General features: G+C 41.6%; 1 protein-coding gene across 9 annotated transcripts in view; it reads left to right on the forward strand.

The window, feature by feature from the left end:
- Positions 1-18,032, forward strand: part of SNAP91 (synaptosome associated protein 91) — a 66,228-nt gene that overhangs the window by 4,200 nt on the left and 43,996 nt on the right. For all 9 annotated transcript variants that reach the window (XM_033056502.1, XM_033056504.1, XM_033056506.1 and 6 more), the window contains exons 3-4: positions 15,673-15,815; positions 16,896-16,971. In XM_033056502.1, the coding sequence (XP_032912393.1) occupies positions 15,673-15,815; positions 16,896-16,971 (219 nt within the window). The remainder of the gene's footprint in view (positions 1-15,672; positions 15,816-16,895; positions 16,972-18,032) is intronic.

An 18,032-nucleotide genomic window follows, 5' to 3' on the forward strand; every position in this document is an offset into this window, starting at 1 on the left:
AGCCTGATCAAGAGCTGAGAGATGTTTGTGAAAAGTCAAAACAAAGCAGATGAATATCAGGATTTGATTTTCTATGGCTGTGGAGATGACCCGTTTATCTTCCATAACTTATTTTCCTCCCAAGTCTAATTTTGTGTATTTGTACCTGGCAAGCAAGCAGAGGCTCTAGGAATAAATGTATAGTTTAATTCATGGTGGTAACTGAACTGCAGGGCTGGTGTCAGTATTTTGCTTGTACAGACACTTCTTTCCTGCAGTGTTCTACCTCTCTTCTGCAGTCTCTGGTGTTGACCTAACAGGTTTGAATCACTGTGGTCTTTAGTGTTGAAACAGAAGTCTCTGTTGACCAAAAGCAATGTGAAACATTTTTGTCTAGACTCAGTAAAGATGATGTTGCTGGATCCCACAGGTTAGTCTTAGAAACCTGTCTTACTCCTGAGGAATATGTCTGTCCCTGCTTTTTGGGAGAAGTTGGGGGTCGGTGGAGCTACCTTGAGCCCCTAGACTTCAGTGTCTGTTGACTCAGTGGGTTAAAGGATGAGGTTAACTGGGATGTGTGTATTTCAGAAGTTGTTTGGTGCTGAAGTGGTTTGGGGAGTGTTCCAAGACTGCTGGCACTTGTGGCCCTTTCCTGGCGGGAGTAGTGCAGATGTACTGCATTGCTCTGCAGTCCAGGTGACACTCAGCCTCTACAGCTGTGGCAGTACCTTCAAGAAAATTGCCAAGAACAGAGTCCCCCTACACTCTGGGCTTAATGCTCACACTATACTAATGAAACTGCTTTTATGTCTCACTGTATCTTGTATTGTAGTAATTTGTTGCAGTTTCTATGTGTTTATATGTTACCATTGAATATCAGCTGGAATACTTTGTCTCGGTTTTTGTTGTCATAGCTTGTGCGGGCTTTACACTGTAAACTCCTCTGTCATCCCAATGAATTGCTCTAACATCCAAAAAGAAAAAAATATCCAAGCAAGCACTTATTTTCTTCTTTATTTGATGTTGGATTAGCACATTTACTGTGTGTAAGGACTCATCATCAGTTTTTATGTTGAGTGGCTGTTTCTGTGGGCTTGTTCTTTCCCAAAAGGGTGTGGAGGACACACTTCATTTGGAGGCATGGAGATCTCTGAATAGGAGTAGAAATAAATGTCTGTCGTGGGTAAGGAAAGGTAGTAAGAACACTTTTTAGAGTAGTTATTCTTGAGTATTTAAGTGGCATTAACTTACAATTCCCCCCATTCCCATACTGAAAGACTGCCCTTCTAATCAAGCTAAGAGTTGGCCAATTCTTCAAAATATGTTTGAATCAGGGTAGAAATTTGAATTCATTTTAAGACTCAAATGTTGAAATACTGGCAGGATCACTTGATCCTGTGCATTTCAGCTGTTCTGTGTGTAAGTTGTCTTGTGGTGCAATGCCTAAGGAAAGGAAGAGCGAAGATGAGAGAACAGGAAAATGAGTAGGCACTGTAATATTAAACTTTTTTTCATGTAAGCAGTGTAACTTGATAAAGATTGACTAGTCCTGAGGGCAGGTATTCTTAGTCTTTTTCAAGAGTAAGCAAGATCCTGCTGTTAAACATGGTTTGTCAAGGTCATGGATGACAAATTCTGGGACAAGTCAAGTCTTTCCCTTGTACTGACTTCTATTGTGGACTTTCATAATGAAGTATCTATTGGTGAGATGGTCAGGATGACAGCGACCAGAGCATGGTTTTAATCACTTCTATTTAGTAGTTGAGTATGTTTCATAACAGTCTCATAGTGTTGCTCACTTAGATCTTGGCAACAATTGAACATCTTCTAAATTACAACAGAAATCTCCAGGTTTGATTGATTTTCTGTGTTTTGATTTCATCTGTGTCTCTGATTTCACAGCCTCACTCTTAAACCCTTTATCTTCTGTGCATGCCTTACACGGTCCTGTCACACAAGTGAGGAATTCTGTGAAGTCTCCGAGAAAATGCTCTCTCTAGGTATGGTCAGTCCATGCTTCTGTGTCTCTGCCATGTGAAGGATCCTTGCTTAAAAGTAGATGACAGCATATCTTTGAAGGGCATAAAGCATTTTGAAGACTGCCCATGTTCTCTGTTTCTTGCTGGACTGAGAGATTTGTCGCCAAAGAGAAATTCCTCCTCTTGCAGCTCCCATTTTTGAAGAAATGATAGTGTAGTAAGGGCACACTGCTTTTAGTATTTTTCTACTGCTGCTCAAGATTCTTGAGACTACTTTGCTCTTCCTGCCCTGCTTACCTTCCCCCAGTGCTGGGTGTTCCTGACAAGTTGTTCGCTTCAGGGCTGGCCTCTGTGAGAGAACAGGACATGCTGTGTGCCAATACACAGCTGAGCCCATCCACCAAGTTTGTGGCACCTCAAGGTAAAGAAACTTAAGAAAAAACAGAAAATACTGGACAGACAGAGGAAGTGGGAAAAAGAAGTGGTGGAGAGAACACCAAGATTAGGGATGGAGCAGGAGGTACAGGATGCAGTCCATGATGCTGGAGCAGATATCCTCTGCAACCTCTGGAGGAGACCCCTGTTCTCAAAAGTCACAGCTGCAGCATTTCCCAGTGCCACCAAAACCTTGCCAGGTGCATCGAGTTCACTCCCTGCCGCCAAAGAAAACAAAGGGATACACCTTCCTCAGTGAGCTGTGGGCATACAGTGTTGCTGAAGGGCTGTCTCCAGTATTTCTGAGGATGGGGAAAAATTGGGGAAAAATCCCTTAGCCTTACTATAGCAAACAGTACCAAACTGTATCCTTAAGTTGCCATGCCCTGTTCCTTTTTAGGAGCGCAGATTGGGATACTGGTAAGGGTGGAAAAGCACAAGTTCTGTTGTGTGCCTTGGGTAAATACAGGAGTCTCACCAAAAAGTGGTAAGCCTTGCATCTCCAAGCAAGGCATGCAGATTAGGAATCGTATTCTGGCTGGTTTGGAGAGAGGAGTTTCAAATACCGTGAAAATAAAAAAGCAAGGAGTAAAGCAAAGGATCTGAATCTCATTGCAGGACATATAAAGAAAAGGATGGGTCATCTGGCACAGGACTGAACCCTCAAATTGGGCTAAATGAGAAGATAGAAGAAGCCTTCCTGGTAGCGTTGCAGGCAGTGATCTGTAGCGCAGGGTTTGCAGCAGTACTTTTGTTCCTCTGAGTCAGCAGTATCAGCAAGATTGCAGTGTGAAGCCTCACTGGTAAGCTGATACTAGAGTATCCCACCCCATCAGACTCAGCACGGCTGCTTGATTTTCCTTCTGTCCAAAATTTTGCTTGGATGAGAAGCTGGTGGCTTAAATTAACCTGAATAAACCAGATGTTGGCAATTGCTGGAAGGCAATTGGAGTGCTTGGCAGAGGCTTGTTTGTCACTTTGCAGAGTATGATAAAGTCTGCTTTTTCTGGAATCTTGCAAACCATATGCTAGACCCTTAAAACAGTTTTTAATGATTTTAACCTTGCTATTTTCATCATGTTTGCTTCAGCGCTGGCTGAAAATACTCAAAATCAATACAAAACAAGTTTTGTTGGTGCTCATAAAGTCTTCTGTTCAGGTTGTGAAACACATTATTAAAGCAGTTGAGACTTGTAGTTCTAAGAGAGGGAATATACTATACTATCCATCTGCACTAACATCGCAAGTGATATTGGACATCAGCCTTGAAATGAATGTAGGTGGAATACCAGAACAGTATTTTCTAGGCTGCTGGCAAATGGGACATTCACTGGGCATCTGAGGCTCACAGCTTAGTTATAGGCACAGGAAATGACAGTACACAATATTACCACTGACTTCTGGACCAGCCAACTCTAAGCACCTTTCTGTTTCTCTTTTCTGCCTGAGATAATGTGATCTCATGCTTGGTTGTAGATTATATCTGTATCTTAGTTTAGTGAAAGGGATTGAATGCTAGTCCTGATGTTATGCTAATGTTGTGTCTTAATGTAATTTTTACTCTGGCCATCTGATCAGAGGCAGCACGTCAGTTGGTTACCTTTGCTAACTCTCAGATGTGTTATGGTGTTTTTTGTAAGAGGGCATTTTGTGAGTAGATAAACATGATCATGCTTGAAGACCACCAAACCCTGCCTCTCACGTGCACTGAGAGCTGCAGGTTGCTGACAGGACGTGTCTGCAGCTTGGATCTGACTTGTGGCAATCAACTCCTTTTGGTCATAAGCCAATATGCAACATTACCACAGGTGAAAAACAAATTGGCAGGAACTCCTATGTTGCGATTGGGCTGCAGAGTTCTGACAAAACAGTTGAGCCATATGCTTTGAGGTTGCTTTACTGACTCAAAAAAGGAATGTAAAAGAAAACAGCATTCTTTGCTCATTGTTTTTAGGTGTTTAGGAGACTGGGTTATGGCTGAGATGCAAAACACTGGTAAGGGTCGATTGGAGAGTTTGGTGTCCACTTGAGCTACCATACAATTAAAGGACCAAAATACAGGTATTTTCAAGAGAGCGTCTTAAACTTTTCTGTCCTAATAAGTGATACGAGGCTGTGGCTTGACTGCTGACAATACAGTGCAAACTGGCTTTTGGCTTGGCACAAGCACAGGTGACATGGTGACAGCGGGTGCTTCCATAGCAGATGGTCAGGGGTTAGCCTGCAGAGCCTGGAAGGCTCCTGGTGCCTCTGGCATAGTTTTGTTATATATCTTAAATCACTGTGATACTTTCCAGAATGTGCTAAAATGGCCCTCCACAGAAGTGAGAGAAAGACATGACTGCTTGAAGCATGAATAAAACATGCTGACTTGTCGCCCACATTGTTTAAATGTATGCAAGTTTACAAGTTTGGAGTAAGGCAGTGTTTGGTGATCCTGCCACAGTGCAGGACAGAACTAGGAGGGGCATGTCTTATAAAATTGAAGGGCCAACCTAGATGCACTTCAGTGAGAGTTCAAACTGCTTTTCACAAGACTCCTCCTTTCATTTCTTGCTTCAGGGAGTGTTGGACTTGTATGGAAGGGGCAAGCCAGCTGGCCTGTTTCCTGCCTCTAAAGGCTGCTGTTTCTCATTACATATAGGCCGAATATAGATGAAAACTTTAACTTATCATTACATCAGTCCTTTAGCAGCCCTGGAGTTTTCAAATCCAGCCTTTTCAAATGGAGACTTGGGTTTGGATCCTTTTGCAGACTCTGGAATCTATAGTATGTTTATTGTGCCTGTAGCTCCTAATCTAAGTTTTATAGATTAATCTAAATGTATTTATAGGAGAGTGTACATTCTGCTAAGGGACAGCAAGCTAGAGGCAGCTGAGCATATTTAGTGTGCCAGCGTTTTGAAAATATGTACATTTTATCATGAGTGATGTTTTGTTGCTGGCAAGTGAAACAGTGGTATTTTCATACGTGAGCCTTACTTGCAACTTTCAGATCTTTCATTTCATATGAAATGACCATGAAAGACTCTACATTCAAGTTTTTCTGGTTTTGCTAAGTTTATTTAAACTTCTGATTGCTTTGTTGTTGGTGAATGGCAAGAATGTTAAGTCAAGGTTTGCTATATTTGTAATATATGAGTTTAAAGAACTACTTCTTGTTCATCAGACAGCTGGAAATTGCTTAGACAGTATTATGAGAAACTACCTTTCAAATATCATACTCCATATCATGCTTAAGAGTTAAATTGACACTTCTGGGTGTTCCAGTCTGGAGATCTGACTCTGCACAAAGCTGTGCTGCCTGGATGTGAGCCTGAGTGATGGATTCCAAGTTCCTCACTCATCAGTAGCTTGATAGGAGACTTCTACTGCCAGTGGCAAATGCATCATCCAGAGGCATTGTTGACTTCAAACTGTTGATAGCAACTTAGTCCTGTCAGGTTTTTTTAAACATTAGTAGTCCTTACTGCACCTTCTATCACTCAGGTGGATGTTCCATTGAATTTAAGCATTTTGGGGTTTTTTTTGCATCATCAAGAAATCTGCAGTATGTGAAAGGCTGCTGGCTCATGTTGAAGAGTCAAGTCTATTGGAAGAAGACTTCAGTTTTTACAAGATTTTTGTGACTTAAACTCACCTGTCTGTCTGGCAGAAGAAAAGGATTATCATTTAACTGATGTAGTACAAAGGAATGCACATAAAGGAATTGCAGTTTCATAATTTACCTTTTTTTGTTTGTTTTTCTCAGCAAGAAAAGAATAAAGCTGTGTCTAACTGTGAAGGATATCCGTAATTTTGTTAAAAAGACTCTTTTAAGGCACAACATTCACAAGGCAGCCATCTGTTTTTATGAACTCTCCTGCTTTATGGCTGATACACAGATAAAAGGCAATGGATTGAAATGATAGCAGCCATGTAAGAAAGTACTTGTTGCTTGGTTGGAGCTGCTTCAGTGTGCTTCCAGGAGGTCATACTATTGCACTGGCTTGTACAGAGGTTTGCATTACACTTGGCTTCTTTTTCCCACACGTATGTTCATGTTTTCAACAGGGCTGCCTACATGCTTGTGGTCATTTCATTCCTCGTTAAAAATTTCGGGTTGTGTAATTATTGTGGCATCCACTGATGAAAAAACTGGACTCTGAGAATAACCTTGTTGAGGGAGTAGTAAAAGCATGGTCCATGCTCTGGATATTGAGTCAGATCTGTCAGCTTCTGAGGCTGGCTACTCAATTGATATCTTTCCAGCACAAAGGCTGTAGCTAATTACCATGTCACTGAAGGTTGCATGTTGTCTCATCCCCACCCAATTTTTTTTTTCTTAATGTATTCCCAAAATGTAACAGCTAAGTACTGGAGCTGGAACATCAGGTTTCTTGCAATTTATTTTCAGTCTTGTTCAGCTTTTTAGTGGATTCTAAATTGCTGTTCTGGGCAGAGTTGATAGTCTAGCGACAGTTTCATTTCTACAAGTTTATTAAAAACAAATGGTTTTCTGGGTTAGGGAGATAATTTGGGGGTAGAATTCTTCTCAGACTGCAGCATGGCAACTGAAAGAGCTCAGGTACCATCCCTCAGCTGATTACCACTTTCTGCCAGATTGTTTGGAGTGTAAGATCAGCCCAGCATGTAAAGGCTGATTGGGATTAGAAATTGCTGTAGTGCAGAGATTACAGTAAATGGCCTGGTGCTGTTGTGGCGGAAGTGAAATCCTTGTGTTTCTAGTGTAGCTGTACTCTCTGCCTAAAAGCTGCAGTTGATCCTGTCACTGATATTCCAGAGAGCACCCAAGGGATGAGTTATGAATTGATACAACCAACAGGTAATGTTAGGGGTTGGTCACTTCCATGGAAGCATAATCACAGGCCACAGCTGGCATCCTGGTGTCAGATTGTGGATGTGCCTAATGTCAATAGCCAATTGACAGTAGTCATTTAAGTAGATTTTATTGACTGTCCTCCTTCTAAGCAATAATCGTGCAACTCTATAATGCCTTTAATTGCTTTGTTGTTTGCAGCCAGAGCTGAGATGCAAGAGAACTGTCACTTTAATGCTTGCATTGGTGGGGAGAACAATTCCCTTAGAGGAAATTGAATAAATGCTTTGAAGACTTGGCAGAAGATTGGCTGGTGGTTGCAGTTTCGTCTCTAAATTAATGTGTATTTTGGTTAAGGCGTCCGGGTTTGAAGTGCTGAAGGAAATGTCTTATAGAATGAGGTCTGAGACTCACCATGCAGGATAAAAGTTCCTTTTCATGCAAAGTTATTGGTCAAAAGCTAGCAGGGTTTTTCCATGTCTTTTCTTCCCCTAGAATTTGGCATTTAAGATGCCATATTACAATAGGGTGGAAAATAGCATTTCTCCAAGACAACTGCTGTTATGTTTCAACCTTACAACCACTATTTGGTGTCCACCAACTGCAAATAGAATTTTGCATATCTTAAACTATTAAGAGCTATGCAAAAAAGGCACTACAATAATGATTTGTGGCTCAGCTCTTACTTCCAGTAAATTAAAACAGAAGTGGCACATTTAGCTCCAGAATTACTTGGTGTTTCACATCAACTTAAGCAGAAATGCGTAATTCTTGTATTTGAGCAGAAAAATGCATGTTTCTGTTGAGCAAGTTGTGGAGCAGGATTTGTGTGGAAAGAGGGTTGGAAGTGGGTTCTGTGGATGAAAGGAAAAGATCATTAAAGCTGTGATTGCTTATCTTTCCTGTACTTTGCTGAACTCGTATTATTGCCTGAGACAGATTATTTGGTATTCAAAGTGAGTGAATTCTGTATGAATGAGGTTCAATATTGAGCTTCTTATGACTTTGGACAAGGAGAAGATTTCATGCTTGATGATTAGTACTTTTCCTATAGTGAAGATGCTTTAAAAAGCTGTGGTAGCTGCAGTGGGGAAGAAAGCAGGCAGAATTCTTGGACCATGGGTCCTGTCCCCCTTTGTTTGGTGTTCTGGCTTTGCATGTGAACCTAAAAAGATGCTTTCCATAGTATGTTTTTTCTAGAAAGTTTGTGTAGCCTATCTTCTGTTTTTCCAGGTATGTAATTCCTGAGTAAAAAGGGAACTTTTATTCTTCTGACTGGTTGGATCACAGGTGTCAGAAAGGTCTCAGACTTTGTTCATAAAATAGATTGATTGCTAATTAATTTGCAGTCTTAAAGACTGTAATTAAAACCTCACTGACTGTTCATTAACACTGAGCTTTTGCAGCTGGCCTGAATGTTGCCTTTCAGTTCTACTACTCTCCTTAAGAGAACTCCAATGTAAACATTTAAGGTAGTGCACAGTGTTCTCCCCCAGAGGCAGTGAAGCTCTGAGTTCTGGGAACTTTTATGTAAAAAATATTCATAGTTCATGAAACTTAAAGGAATTGCTTAAAGCAAGATCAATCTTTTTTTTAACGCAATGTAATTACAGTTTCCCCCCATTTTTAGTACTTACAGAGAGAGCTGCTGTAGTTGCACCCTTTTAGATCCAGTACAAGGCCATCTGATGGTTGGCTTTTATTTCCTGTTTCCAAGAGAGCTGAACCTGAACCTCTCAGGAGGAAAAGCCATACATATAAATAATTAAGTGCAGCATGACACAAGTGCAGTATAACTGATGTAACACTGCTAATGAGCCAGGGTGATTTTTGTAGAAGACTTAAAGCCAAATATCTTTCCTTGATATGTTGGTTAAGGAGGGGTGCAAACCATATGGAAGCATGCTGGAATAAGATCCAGCAGTGTGTATGGGCAGTAGATTTTCACTTTGTTTCACAAGAGGTATTTGATAATATAGCAGGTGGTGCACTGTTGTATTTATAAGGAGATAATGAGATAATTCTAGGACTAATTAAACTCTCAGGTTGAGAAATTGGAGGATGCTTCAAGAGAAATTTGCTAGTACTCAGTTATTTACCCTGTCTCTCTGCAGACCCTTCATGTGATTGATAGATTCTGCAAAACACTTAAAACTTCAGGTAGTACAATATGCCTGTGAATAGGCAGAGAGGAGGAAATTGAATATAAAAGTTTGTCTTGGTGTGAGGTACTGTTGTGTGGTTCAAAGATTGATTGTGACCTCTCAAACTGCAGCAGGTATTTGTCCTCACAAGAGTCTGAGATTTATTTTGGAAGGAGGAGGTATTTGAAGTAAGTCTGGAGTGAAGAGGTAGCCCCTGAGAGCTACAACTGCATTATTGGGAGTCTAAAGAACCTGGAGAGCACGTGCTCAGTGGAAGATTGTGTTTAGGTTCGTTGAGTTTACATAGGCAGGGAAGTTCCAAGGCAATATCTGAAAGATGCTGGACTTTGATAAAGGGTAGGCTTGCTGGCATCAAGGTGAGATACAGCCAGCCTGGAGGCAGACTTTTGGGGAGGAAGGAGGAGAGAGTATGCACTGCTGATGGGGTGATTGTTACAAGCCAGATCAAGGTACATGTTTATGTAGACAGGGCAAGCTGGAAGAGAAAAGAATAAATGATAAATTATAACCTCAGAAACTAATACCAAACTCTTTTTGGAATGGAATTGCCTCATAGCCAAAGCCAAAAACATTCAAATTATCTAATGTTCTTATGAGTAATTGTTGTAGAAGCAGAAACTAGTGGCTTTGTTCTGCTTTCCGATGTTGTTTTATGGTCAGATTTCTGTAGATGGGGAAGTTCAGCTCTTGCATTGGTTAGCACAGTGCTCTAGTAGCTTCCTTACACAGTTGTCTTGCAGGGGAGGGACTGAACTCTTATTTGTCTATTTAACTTACTTGGTTGAGGCTTGTAAACTCTTACTCTGTTCTGATTTGGAACAATCCTGCATTTCCTTTTCAATAGGTTATTTAAATACTTACAAGTGAGAAAAAAACTGAAGACTATTGTAGCATTTGAGTAATAGTGAGGAGGGTCTGTAAGGGGGTTTCTGCTGGGGAGATTTAGCAAGGTTCAGGAACTGAATGCATAATGCAGCTCAGATGCTGAGGCAGCTTGTGTGTTAATTCAGTCTGGAATGACAGCTGCTCTGAAGCTGGCACCGATATTCCTCTGAACAGAGAGGTCCTGTCCTCTGCTGCTGTTTCTCTGCATACTGAAATGTAAATAGTGAATAATTAAGCATGAACTGGGAAATCCCAGGTTTGCTTATTAAAGAATTTAGGGGGACAAAACAGGAAAAAAAACCCTGCCCAGATCCAGAATACCATCTGGAAAGGTAAAGGACTAGAGATTCTTTAAAGTATTGTATAATCTTTCTCATTAAGAAAAAAAAAAAGAACTAGAAACAAGTTTTTAATAAGACTGAAAGAGTCTGAAATTCTGAAACCTTTGAAACCTTCTTACCGTTCCCTTTTTTTAACCTGTGAGCCTAGCAAACATTAAAGCTAGCCCCATCTTTTAGTGGGCTCTTCAAAATGGAGAGCCAAGGTCTCTTAACTTACTTCAGTCTCCCTCAGTGAACCCTCCACCATTCTTCCTCTATTTCTCAGGTTTGTCTTTATGTTGATGGAGGTGTTAATTAGGGAAGAGAAGTAAACCTAGAGTATGATTAAGTTGCAGTTGTCTTAAGTCTGGGTGAAAAAATTGGCCTGCCCAAGAGCTTGAAGATTGCTGTTTAGGTTTAAATTTAGGTGTCAGAGAATTGATAACCATTTATTTCTTCTATTGCATTGATTTTCCATCTCAAAGCTTAACTAGAAAAACTACACTGAAGTAAAATTGTAATTTTTAAAAGTTTTTTTAATTGAAGAAATCTTTAAAATAGCAACTATGGAAATGTGAAGAGAGGAAGTAGGAGATTTGTAGAAGAAGTAAAAGAGGTGATTTGGCAACTGTGATTTAGTCCCACAGTAAACAAATGGATTTAAATAAAGAGTATATAGGTCTTCATTGCCCAATTACTTAACTTCTGTGAAATTTTTGGTAAAAGCATTTGCTGCTACTGCAGTACAATTCTGATTTCTGACTGTGCCTGTAATTTATATTTGAGCTCAGTGTCTGGGTTTGGGGTTTAGCTGTCAGTGTACTGGATGCCTCCAGTATCAGAAACTTCTTCAGGAAGGTGCCTTTAATCCTTGTTTGCCCTACTTGCATATGCCCCAAATGGAATCAACTTTTCAAGATTGCTTCGTATGGTTTCTGTAGGGTTCTTCATCTGTTACTTATTAATATTAACTATTTTGTATTAGCAAATATACCTGTGACTTCCTTGGAAGACTAAGCGTTATTGTCTCTTGTCAACCCAGAAAATATCTGAATCTGTATATTTTGAAAATGTAGTTTCTAGACTTTTTTCTTGCATATGATTTCTTTTTCCTTGTATCAGTTTTTCATTAATACATTGAAGTAAAATTAATTTTTCCAACTCTTACTTTAAAATTCAGCTTAGCCACCAAACTCTGCTTCTCAGTTTCTTAAAGTTAGCTGTGCTGGTGCTTCATTCCAGATGCTGATGGTTGCTGGTGAAGCTGAGACTCTCTGGCCCTGGGAAAAGAAACCCAGGAAATTTGAATACCTTATCTTTGTGGTGTGACTAAATGGGAAACAGCTCTGCAAGTATTATCCCCCCACCCCCAATCTCCTTTTTCTGGCCTCAGATGACAAGTGACATCTTCATGCATGGTTTAATTCTTTTCTGTGCACTGAAAGTAGTAGACTTAATTTTAATCATGCCTTTCTGTTTTGCGCACTATAATTACTCATGTCCTAAAACATTCAGAGCTGCAGACTGAGATGCTGTACCCTCCAGCAGTTTGGAGAGGAGACAGAAATGACTGAGTGACTTCAGAAGCAGTGCTGTGGCATCATACAGCAGTGCCTTGCTGCCTCCATTGCCAATATTTCTGTGGATGGACTCCTCTGAGGTTTCATTATCTAAAGTGCACCAATGGTGCACAATTTTTAGTGTCCCTCTTTCACAGAAATCTACATACTGAAGACCAAGACTGAAAGCTTACAAATTTGATGTATTTCCTTATATTAATAAGACAAATGCTGTTACCTGCAGTAAAATCTCTGAGCGGGGTAAACAGTGAGTAAGCCACTTGTGACTTGCTTCTAGGCTTTTACAAACCACTGTCTTTACTAATGCATTAGTAATGTAATGCATTAAACAGCAGCAGAGAATAAAAGATCATTGGCCTGTTTGTACCACAAGATCAAGGAGAATCCTTGGAGCTCTGTGATCTTGAGCTGCTGTCATTCAATAGAATGGCTTTGCTACTATAATAAAGTATGCAGAACTGCCTCCTTCAAGGGTAGTATTACTGAGGTTATAGAAGTAACCACATTTCAGAAGGTGTTTGCAAAAAACTTCAGACCCAATTTCCATAACCAAGACAACAAAATGCCATGACAACATACATTTTCAATTCAAACTTTGCAAATGGATCACATAATTTTTGTCTCCTGTATCATCCCAGAAAATCATTCCTCTGGCCTGAAACTGAGGACAACTTGCAGCTTTTATGCCCATACAATAGACAATTTCATATGCAAGCAAGGACTATGGCTTTCCCAAGCTTGTGACTGTGAGCTAGAGATTTCTTGGATCTTAAATAAAATAAGTGTTTGTAGTAGAAGGTAAAAAACCCATGAAGATTATGTGCCAGGAATTCTGAAAAGACTCAAACAAGCCAACCAACCAAAACCTGAACTTTTGAATGCTTCTGGTACAGTGGAGGTTTTGTACACACCAGGTGGGTCTCAGTCACTGATGTGACTCATTGATCTATTTAGACAGATTTGTCCTCTGGAATTTTCCTGTCCTGCAAAGGCAGAAGCAGTAGTTTAATGCTGAGCCTTGACTTTCCACTCTTAGCAACATTAATGCTCTCCATTGCCTGGGATTATGTAGGGGAGGGAAAGAAAGTCTGCCAAGTGGTGATCCTACTGCCCAAGTGAATCGAACTCCTGTAGACTTGCATAGTTTAAGTGTGTAAGGATCAGTCACAAAATATCCTGTCTGCTTTTGAGGTAGAATATCTGTCATCACTGAATGACTTGAATAGTTGGAGGAAAATTTCTAGTCTGGAGGTGGGGAAGAAATCATTAACAATGATTCCCCTGAGAGAAAGTAAAAGATGAGCATTTTTGCTTCCGATAATGCTTAGTCTAGTGGTTAAACTTTTAAATTTTTGCAGCTTAGGTCTTCAAATATTAAGCATCAGCCCTACAATTAGATCTGTGTTTTGTGTTCTTTGTGTTGCAGGAAGTCAGCTCCTTGAGTCTTGCTAGGGCTGTGTCTGGCACTACACAGGTTTTGGGCATGCAGTTGCAGTATGCGGTTTCCAGCCGTGTCTCAAAAATAGGTGATAGCTTGTAGAAGGTAATTGCTGACTGCCTAACTGAGGTCAATAGATAACAGGGGATGTAGGAATCACAGATCCTGTGGGATATAGAGGATAGTGGAAAGCTTGCTGCCCTACTGTTTATGATTTAACTGCTTACCTTCATTTCATGCACTCTTCTGTGCAAGTTTACACATTCTTAATGTACAGGACACCAAACTGTACGTTGTTGTTTTTCCCTGAGACAGTCTAACATCTTACTTCTTCTATGTAAGGTGCAGTTGCTTCAGTATGCACTAGTGTCATTCCTCGTGTTCTTTTTTGCTGTTGAAGAGGTCTTAATGCATGGCTGAAGACACTCTTCTGCTTTCTGGGTCTGTAGAAACTCCAGGAGGTGTGCTGGAGCTTGCTGATTAAAACAACCTCTGGGGTGACTGGTTGTCTGGTATCTGTTTCTGTTTATGCCTCTTTTTGTGACTGGGTTCGGTGTGCTTGACATGTTACCTGTAAGTAAAGAATTCAATAGTACAGTAATTTCACGAATACAAGCCGCACCAATTTGACCAAAATTTTGGTGGAAACCCGGAAGTGCGGCTAATATTCCGGGGCGGCTAATACATTAACAAAATTCTAAAAGCTGCCAACACGGAAGTGAGAGCCCGCGGCAGCCCCAAGCCAAGCTGGAGCCCGGCTGGCCCCGGCAGAGGTGGGAAAGCCTGGCAGAGGCGGGGCCAGCAGTGTGGGGGCGGGCGGCAGAGCCTGAGCCAGCAGGGCGGGGCAGGGGGGGCGGCAGAGCCCGGGCCAGCAGGGCGGGGGAGCCCGGGGGAACTGGGGCTAGCAGTGCAGGGGAGCATGGCAGAAGCAGGAAGGCCGACGGGTGGGGCTGCCTGGCAGCGGGGGAAGCCCAGCAGAATCGGGGCCAGCAGCGTGGGGGAGCCCGGCGGTGCGGGGGCCTGCAGTGCCGGCCAGGGCGAGGAAACGCGGCGGCGGTGCAGATGGGAGGGGGCAGCCGGCGAGCCTGGCAGCGGCGGCAGCGGCTGGCCCGCCGGCAGGGCGAGTACGTGAACACAGCGGCGAGGCGGCCGGCATGCCTGCCAGCGGCGGCAGTGGCTGGCCCGCCGGCAGGGCGAGTACGTGAACGCAGCGGCGACGCGGCCGGCATGCGTGCCAGCGGCGGCAGTGGCTGGCCCGCCAGCAGGGCTAGGGAACGCGGCGCGGCCGCCGAGGCGGGCGGCGGCAGCCCGCCGGCAGGGCTAGGGAACGCGGCAGCGGGGCGGTGCTGACGGGAGAGGGGGGCCAGTGAGCCCGGCGGCGGCGGCAGTACCACCCGGCCAGCCCCGCCGAGCCGTGGCGCTGAGCTGGGCTAGCCGGCCCCGTCGGCAACCATGAGCGGGCCGAGCCTTCCTGGCCCCGCCCCGAGCCAGTAAAGCCCGCTATGCCGCGATCCTGTTACTAATTGGCCAATTTGTGAAAGCTGCGCACGGATTCTCGCGACGAACGAAAGTGCGGCTAATATTCGGGGTGCGGCTTATCTATTGACAAAGACAGCAACATTGTCGAGGCACCGGGGGTGCGGCTTATAATCCGTGCGGCTTGTATTCGTGAAACTACTGTACTTATTTCTCTAACCCAGAGGTAATGAACTGTGACAATTAACTTAAACACCTGTAAACAGTAAAGTCATATGATGTTGTGCACCCTAGGTTCATCTGGGATAAAGATGGAGAAATGTTTGGTCATAGCTCGGGACAAATTGTTGGAAAACTAGTACTGTTGGATGAAAGAGACCACTGTGGCTGTCAGCATGTACTAATATAGTCTCAGTTTGGGTTTTTTGTTGTCGGTGGTGTTTTGTTTCCTTTTTTTTTTAATGTGGAATGTAAGCGCTGAACTTCCTGTTTGTCACAACCATGGCCTGCAGCCTGGTGGTCTGAGAACTTGACCATGCTGCAAACTTTTTATCGTACTTGTAGCACCTAACACCTTCCTTTTCTCTCCCCTGCAGACTTGATCCAAGCTACTAATGAAACAAACGTGAATATCCCTCAGATGGCCGATACACTTTTTGAGCGAGCAACGAATAGTAGCTGGGTGGTCGTATTCAAAGCCTTAGTCACTACACATCATCTAATGGTCCATGGCAATGAGGTAAGTGTGAACAGCTCTCTCAAGGCCACCTTGGCACTGAGCACACTCCAAACCAAAAGTGCTAGTAGTGCAGAGGCATCTTGTCTGATCCAGAAAGGACGAGAGAACAAAGGGCGAGAATGATTCTTGATGAAAAGAAAACTTACTGTTAACAGCAGAGTTGGACTGTTCAACTGTCTCTCCATATATAAAACTGTAACATAAGACCAAGATGCAGCCTGTGCCAGGATGGTGGCAATTTATGCACTGAATCTGAAAACAGCTACACAGTATAAAACACTACCTGGGATTTTTTGACTAAGGTGAAATTTGATGTTCTGGCACGTGTATATTGCCATCCAAATAGTTGCCTTCTCTGCATGAGTGTTAAAGTCTTCCTAGAGCTGTAAATTTAACTTGATAGCCTTTTAGATCAAGTTCTCCTGATCCTTGCTTTTTTTTGACCTGTATAGACAGGTATGTCTGCATAAAAAGAGACAGCTTATTTAAAGAACTTTAGTATGACTGTGAAACAACTTCAGTATGACTGTGAAACCATTCCTCCCCGGCTGTATGTAAAGTGTTTTTATGCAATGAACTTCTCACAGTGTAAATTCTTAGTCCTATTTTTCTTTTCCAAGTTTTGGTCCATGTTCTCATCCAATTTCTCTAACTGTTTCAGGCCATTAGTCCCTATATTTGATGAGGGGCTTTGCTTGTTATTGAAACAGGCCCTCTGCTTGGCTGAAACTGAGGGCTGCTGGATTGAGAAGTCTAGGACTAGCCTGGATATGTGCTTTGTAAGCAGATAAATCTTGAGCTCCCTCAAATCCCTGAGAATTAAACATTTTGATTGTTCCTTTCACAATATTTTTTGGTTTTTGTGCATAATCTATTTTTTATATATACAGTAGAATATTTAGTAGAGATTCTGACTAAAAGTAGTTAATCTGAATGGACAAAATGTTTTGGGGAAGGTATTGTGGGCTAAAAATCAGTGGTTTCATGTTGTATGCTGAAAGTAGACTGGTAATCTTGCTGCTAGAAGGTACAAAGCCTTCAGATACAGCCTGTGATAAGAAAAATTACTTTCTGTTGCAGAGATTTATTCAGTACCTGGCATCTAGAAACACACTGTTCAACCTCAGCAATTTTCTGGACAAAAGTGGATCTCATGGTAAGCCTAATTATGTCTATAATCTTAACAAGATTTTAAATAAGATACTATTGCTAATTTGCTCCTTAGTTTGTAAGATATAAATAATATAAAATGAGCTACTAAAGCCTTTTCATAAGTACTTAAATACAGGAGCAGAAGTGAACTGATGAACAACTTCAGAACACTATTTCTCATCTTCTGCCATATTTTTACTCAAAAGATGAAACTGTACAAATCCTTTAAGAGCTGGTTGAAATCTCAGCTATCTCCTTAAATCTTATGGGTGTTAAAAGTTGAAATGGAAAATTTTCCATTTAGTTTTTTGGGTTTTACTCAGTCTTAAATGGTAATTCAGTTTCCTGGGGACATTGTGCTTTTTAGGCATTGTCTATAACTTCCTAATGGTAGGGCTGTTGGCACCAAAAGAACTGGTTGGTTTTGATTTGATTTGAGTAATGAATTTAGAAAGGTCTAGGCAGAAATTAAGGACTTGTTCCCTCTGAATCTTACAAAGCCTGCTTTTCTACTTTTCCCTCTGGAATTGTTAGTGAATTTTCCTGTGCCCTCAATTAACAGAGGAAAAACTTGTTCCATGGTAGCTCTACCAGAAAAGAGGGAAAATATAATTCTTCAGCTGTCAGAGAATATTTGTAAGTTGTATGCAGACTACAGACATGCTACAATAATGGGCAAATTCAAGGCAATGCTACATTATTTCATCTCTCAGTGTAGACATGTGACACCAAAAAAAGTTTAGCATCTTTTAGATGTAGTAACAGAAGGAACAAAGCTAAATAAATACTAAAAGTGTGTTCATCCAAGCTAAGCATGATATATGTGTATATATACATATGCTCAAAGACACTGGTGTTTGGCAACAATTCTATTAAAAGCATGTATTTGTGCTTTTCACTACTTTCTTTAAAGTTAAATTACCATTTCATAGATAATACACAGAGTATCATAGACAATGAGGCATCAGATTTGGTAGTGTTATGCTTAAGTTGGCAGGGATGCTTAATGCTGAGAGATATTAAGGGAAAATATAGTCAATGACTAAACTGAGGGGTGTCATCATG

This window comes from Catharus ustulatus, chromosome 3 (genome assembly GCF_009819885.2).
Source record: "Catharus ustulatus isolate bCatUst1 chromosome 3, bCatUst1.pri.v2, whole genome shotgun sequence".
Lineage (NCBI taxonomy): Eukaryota > Metazoa > Chordata > Aves > Passeriformes > Turdidae > Catharus > Catharus ustulatus.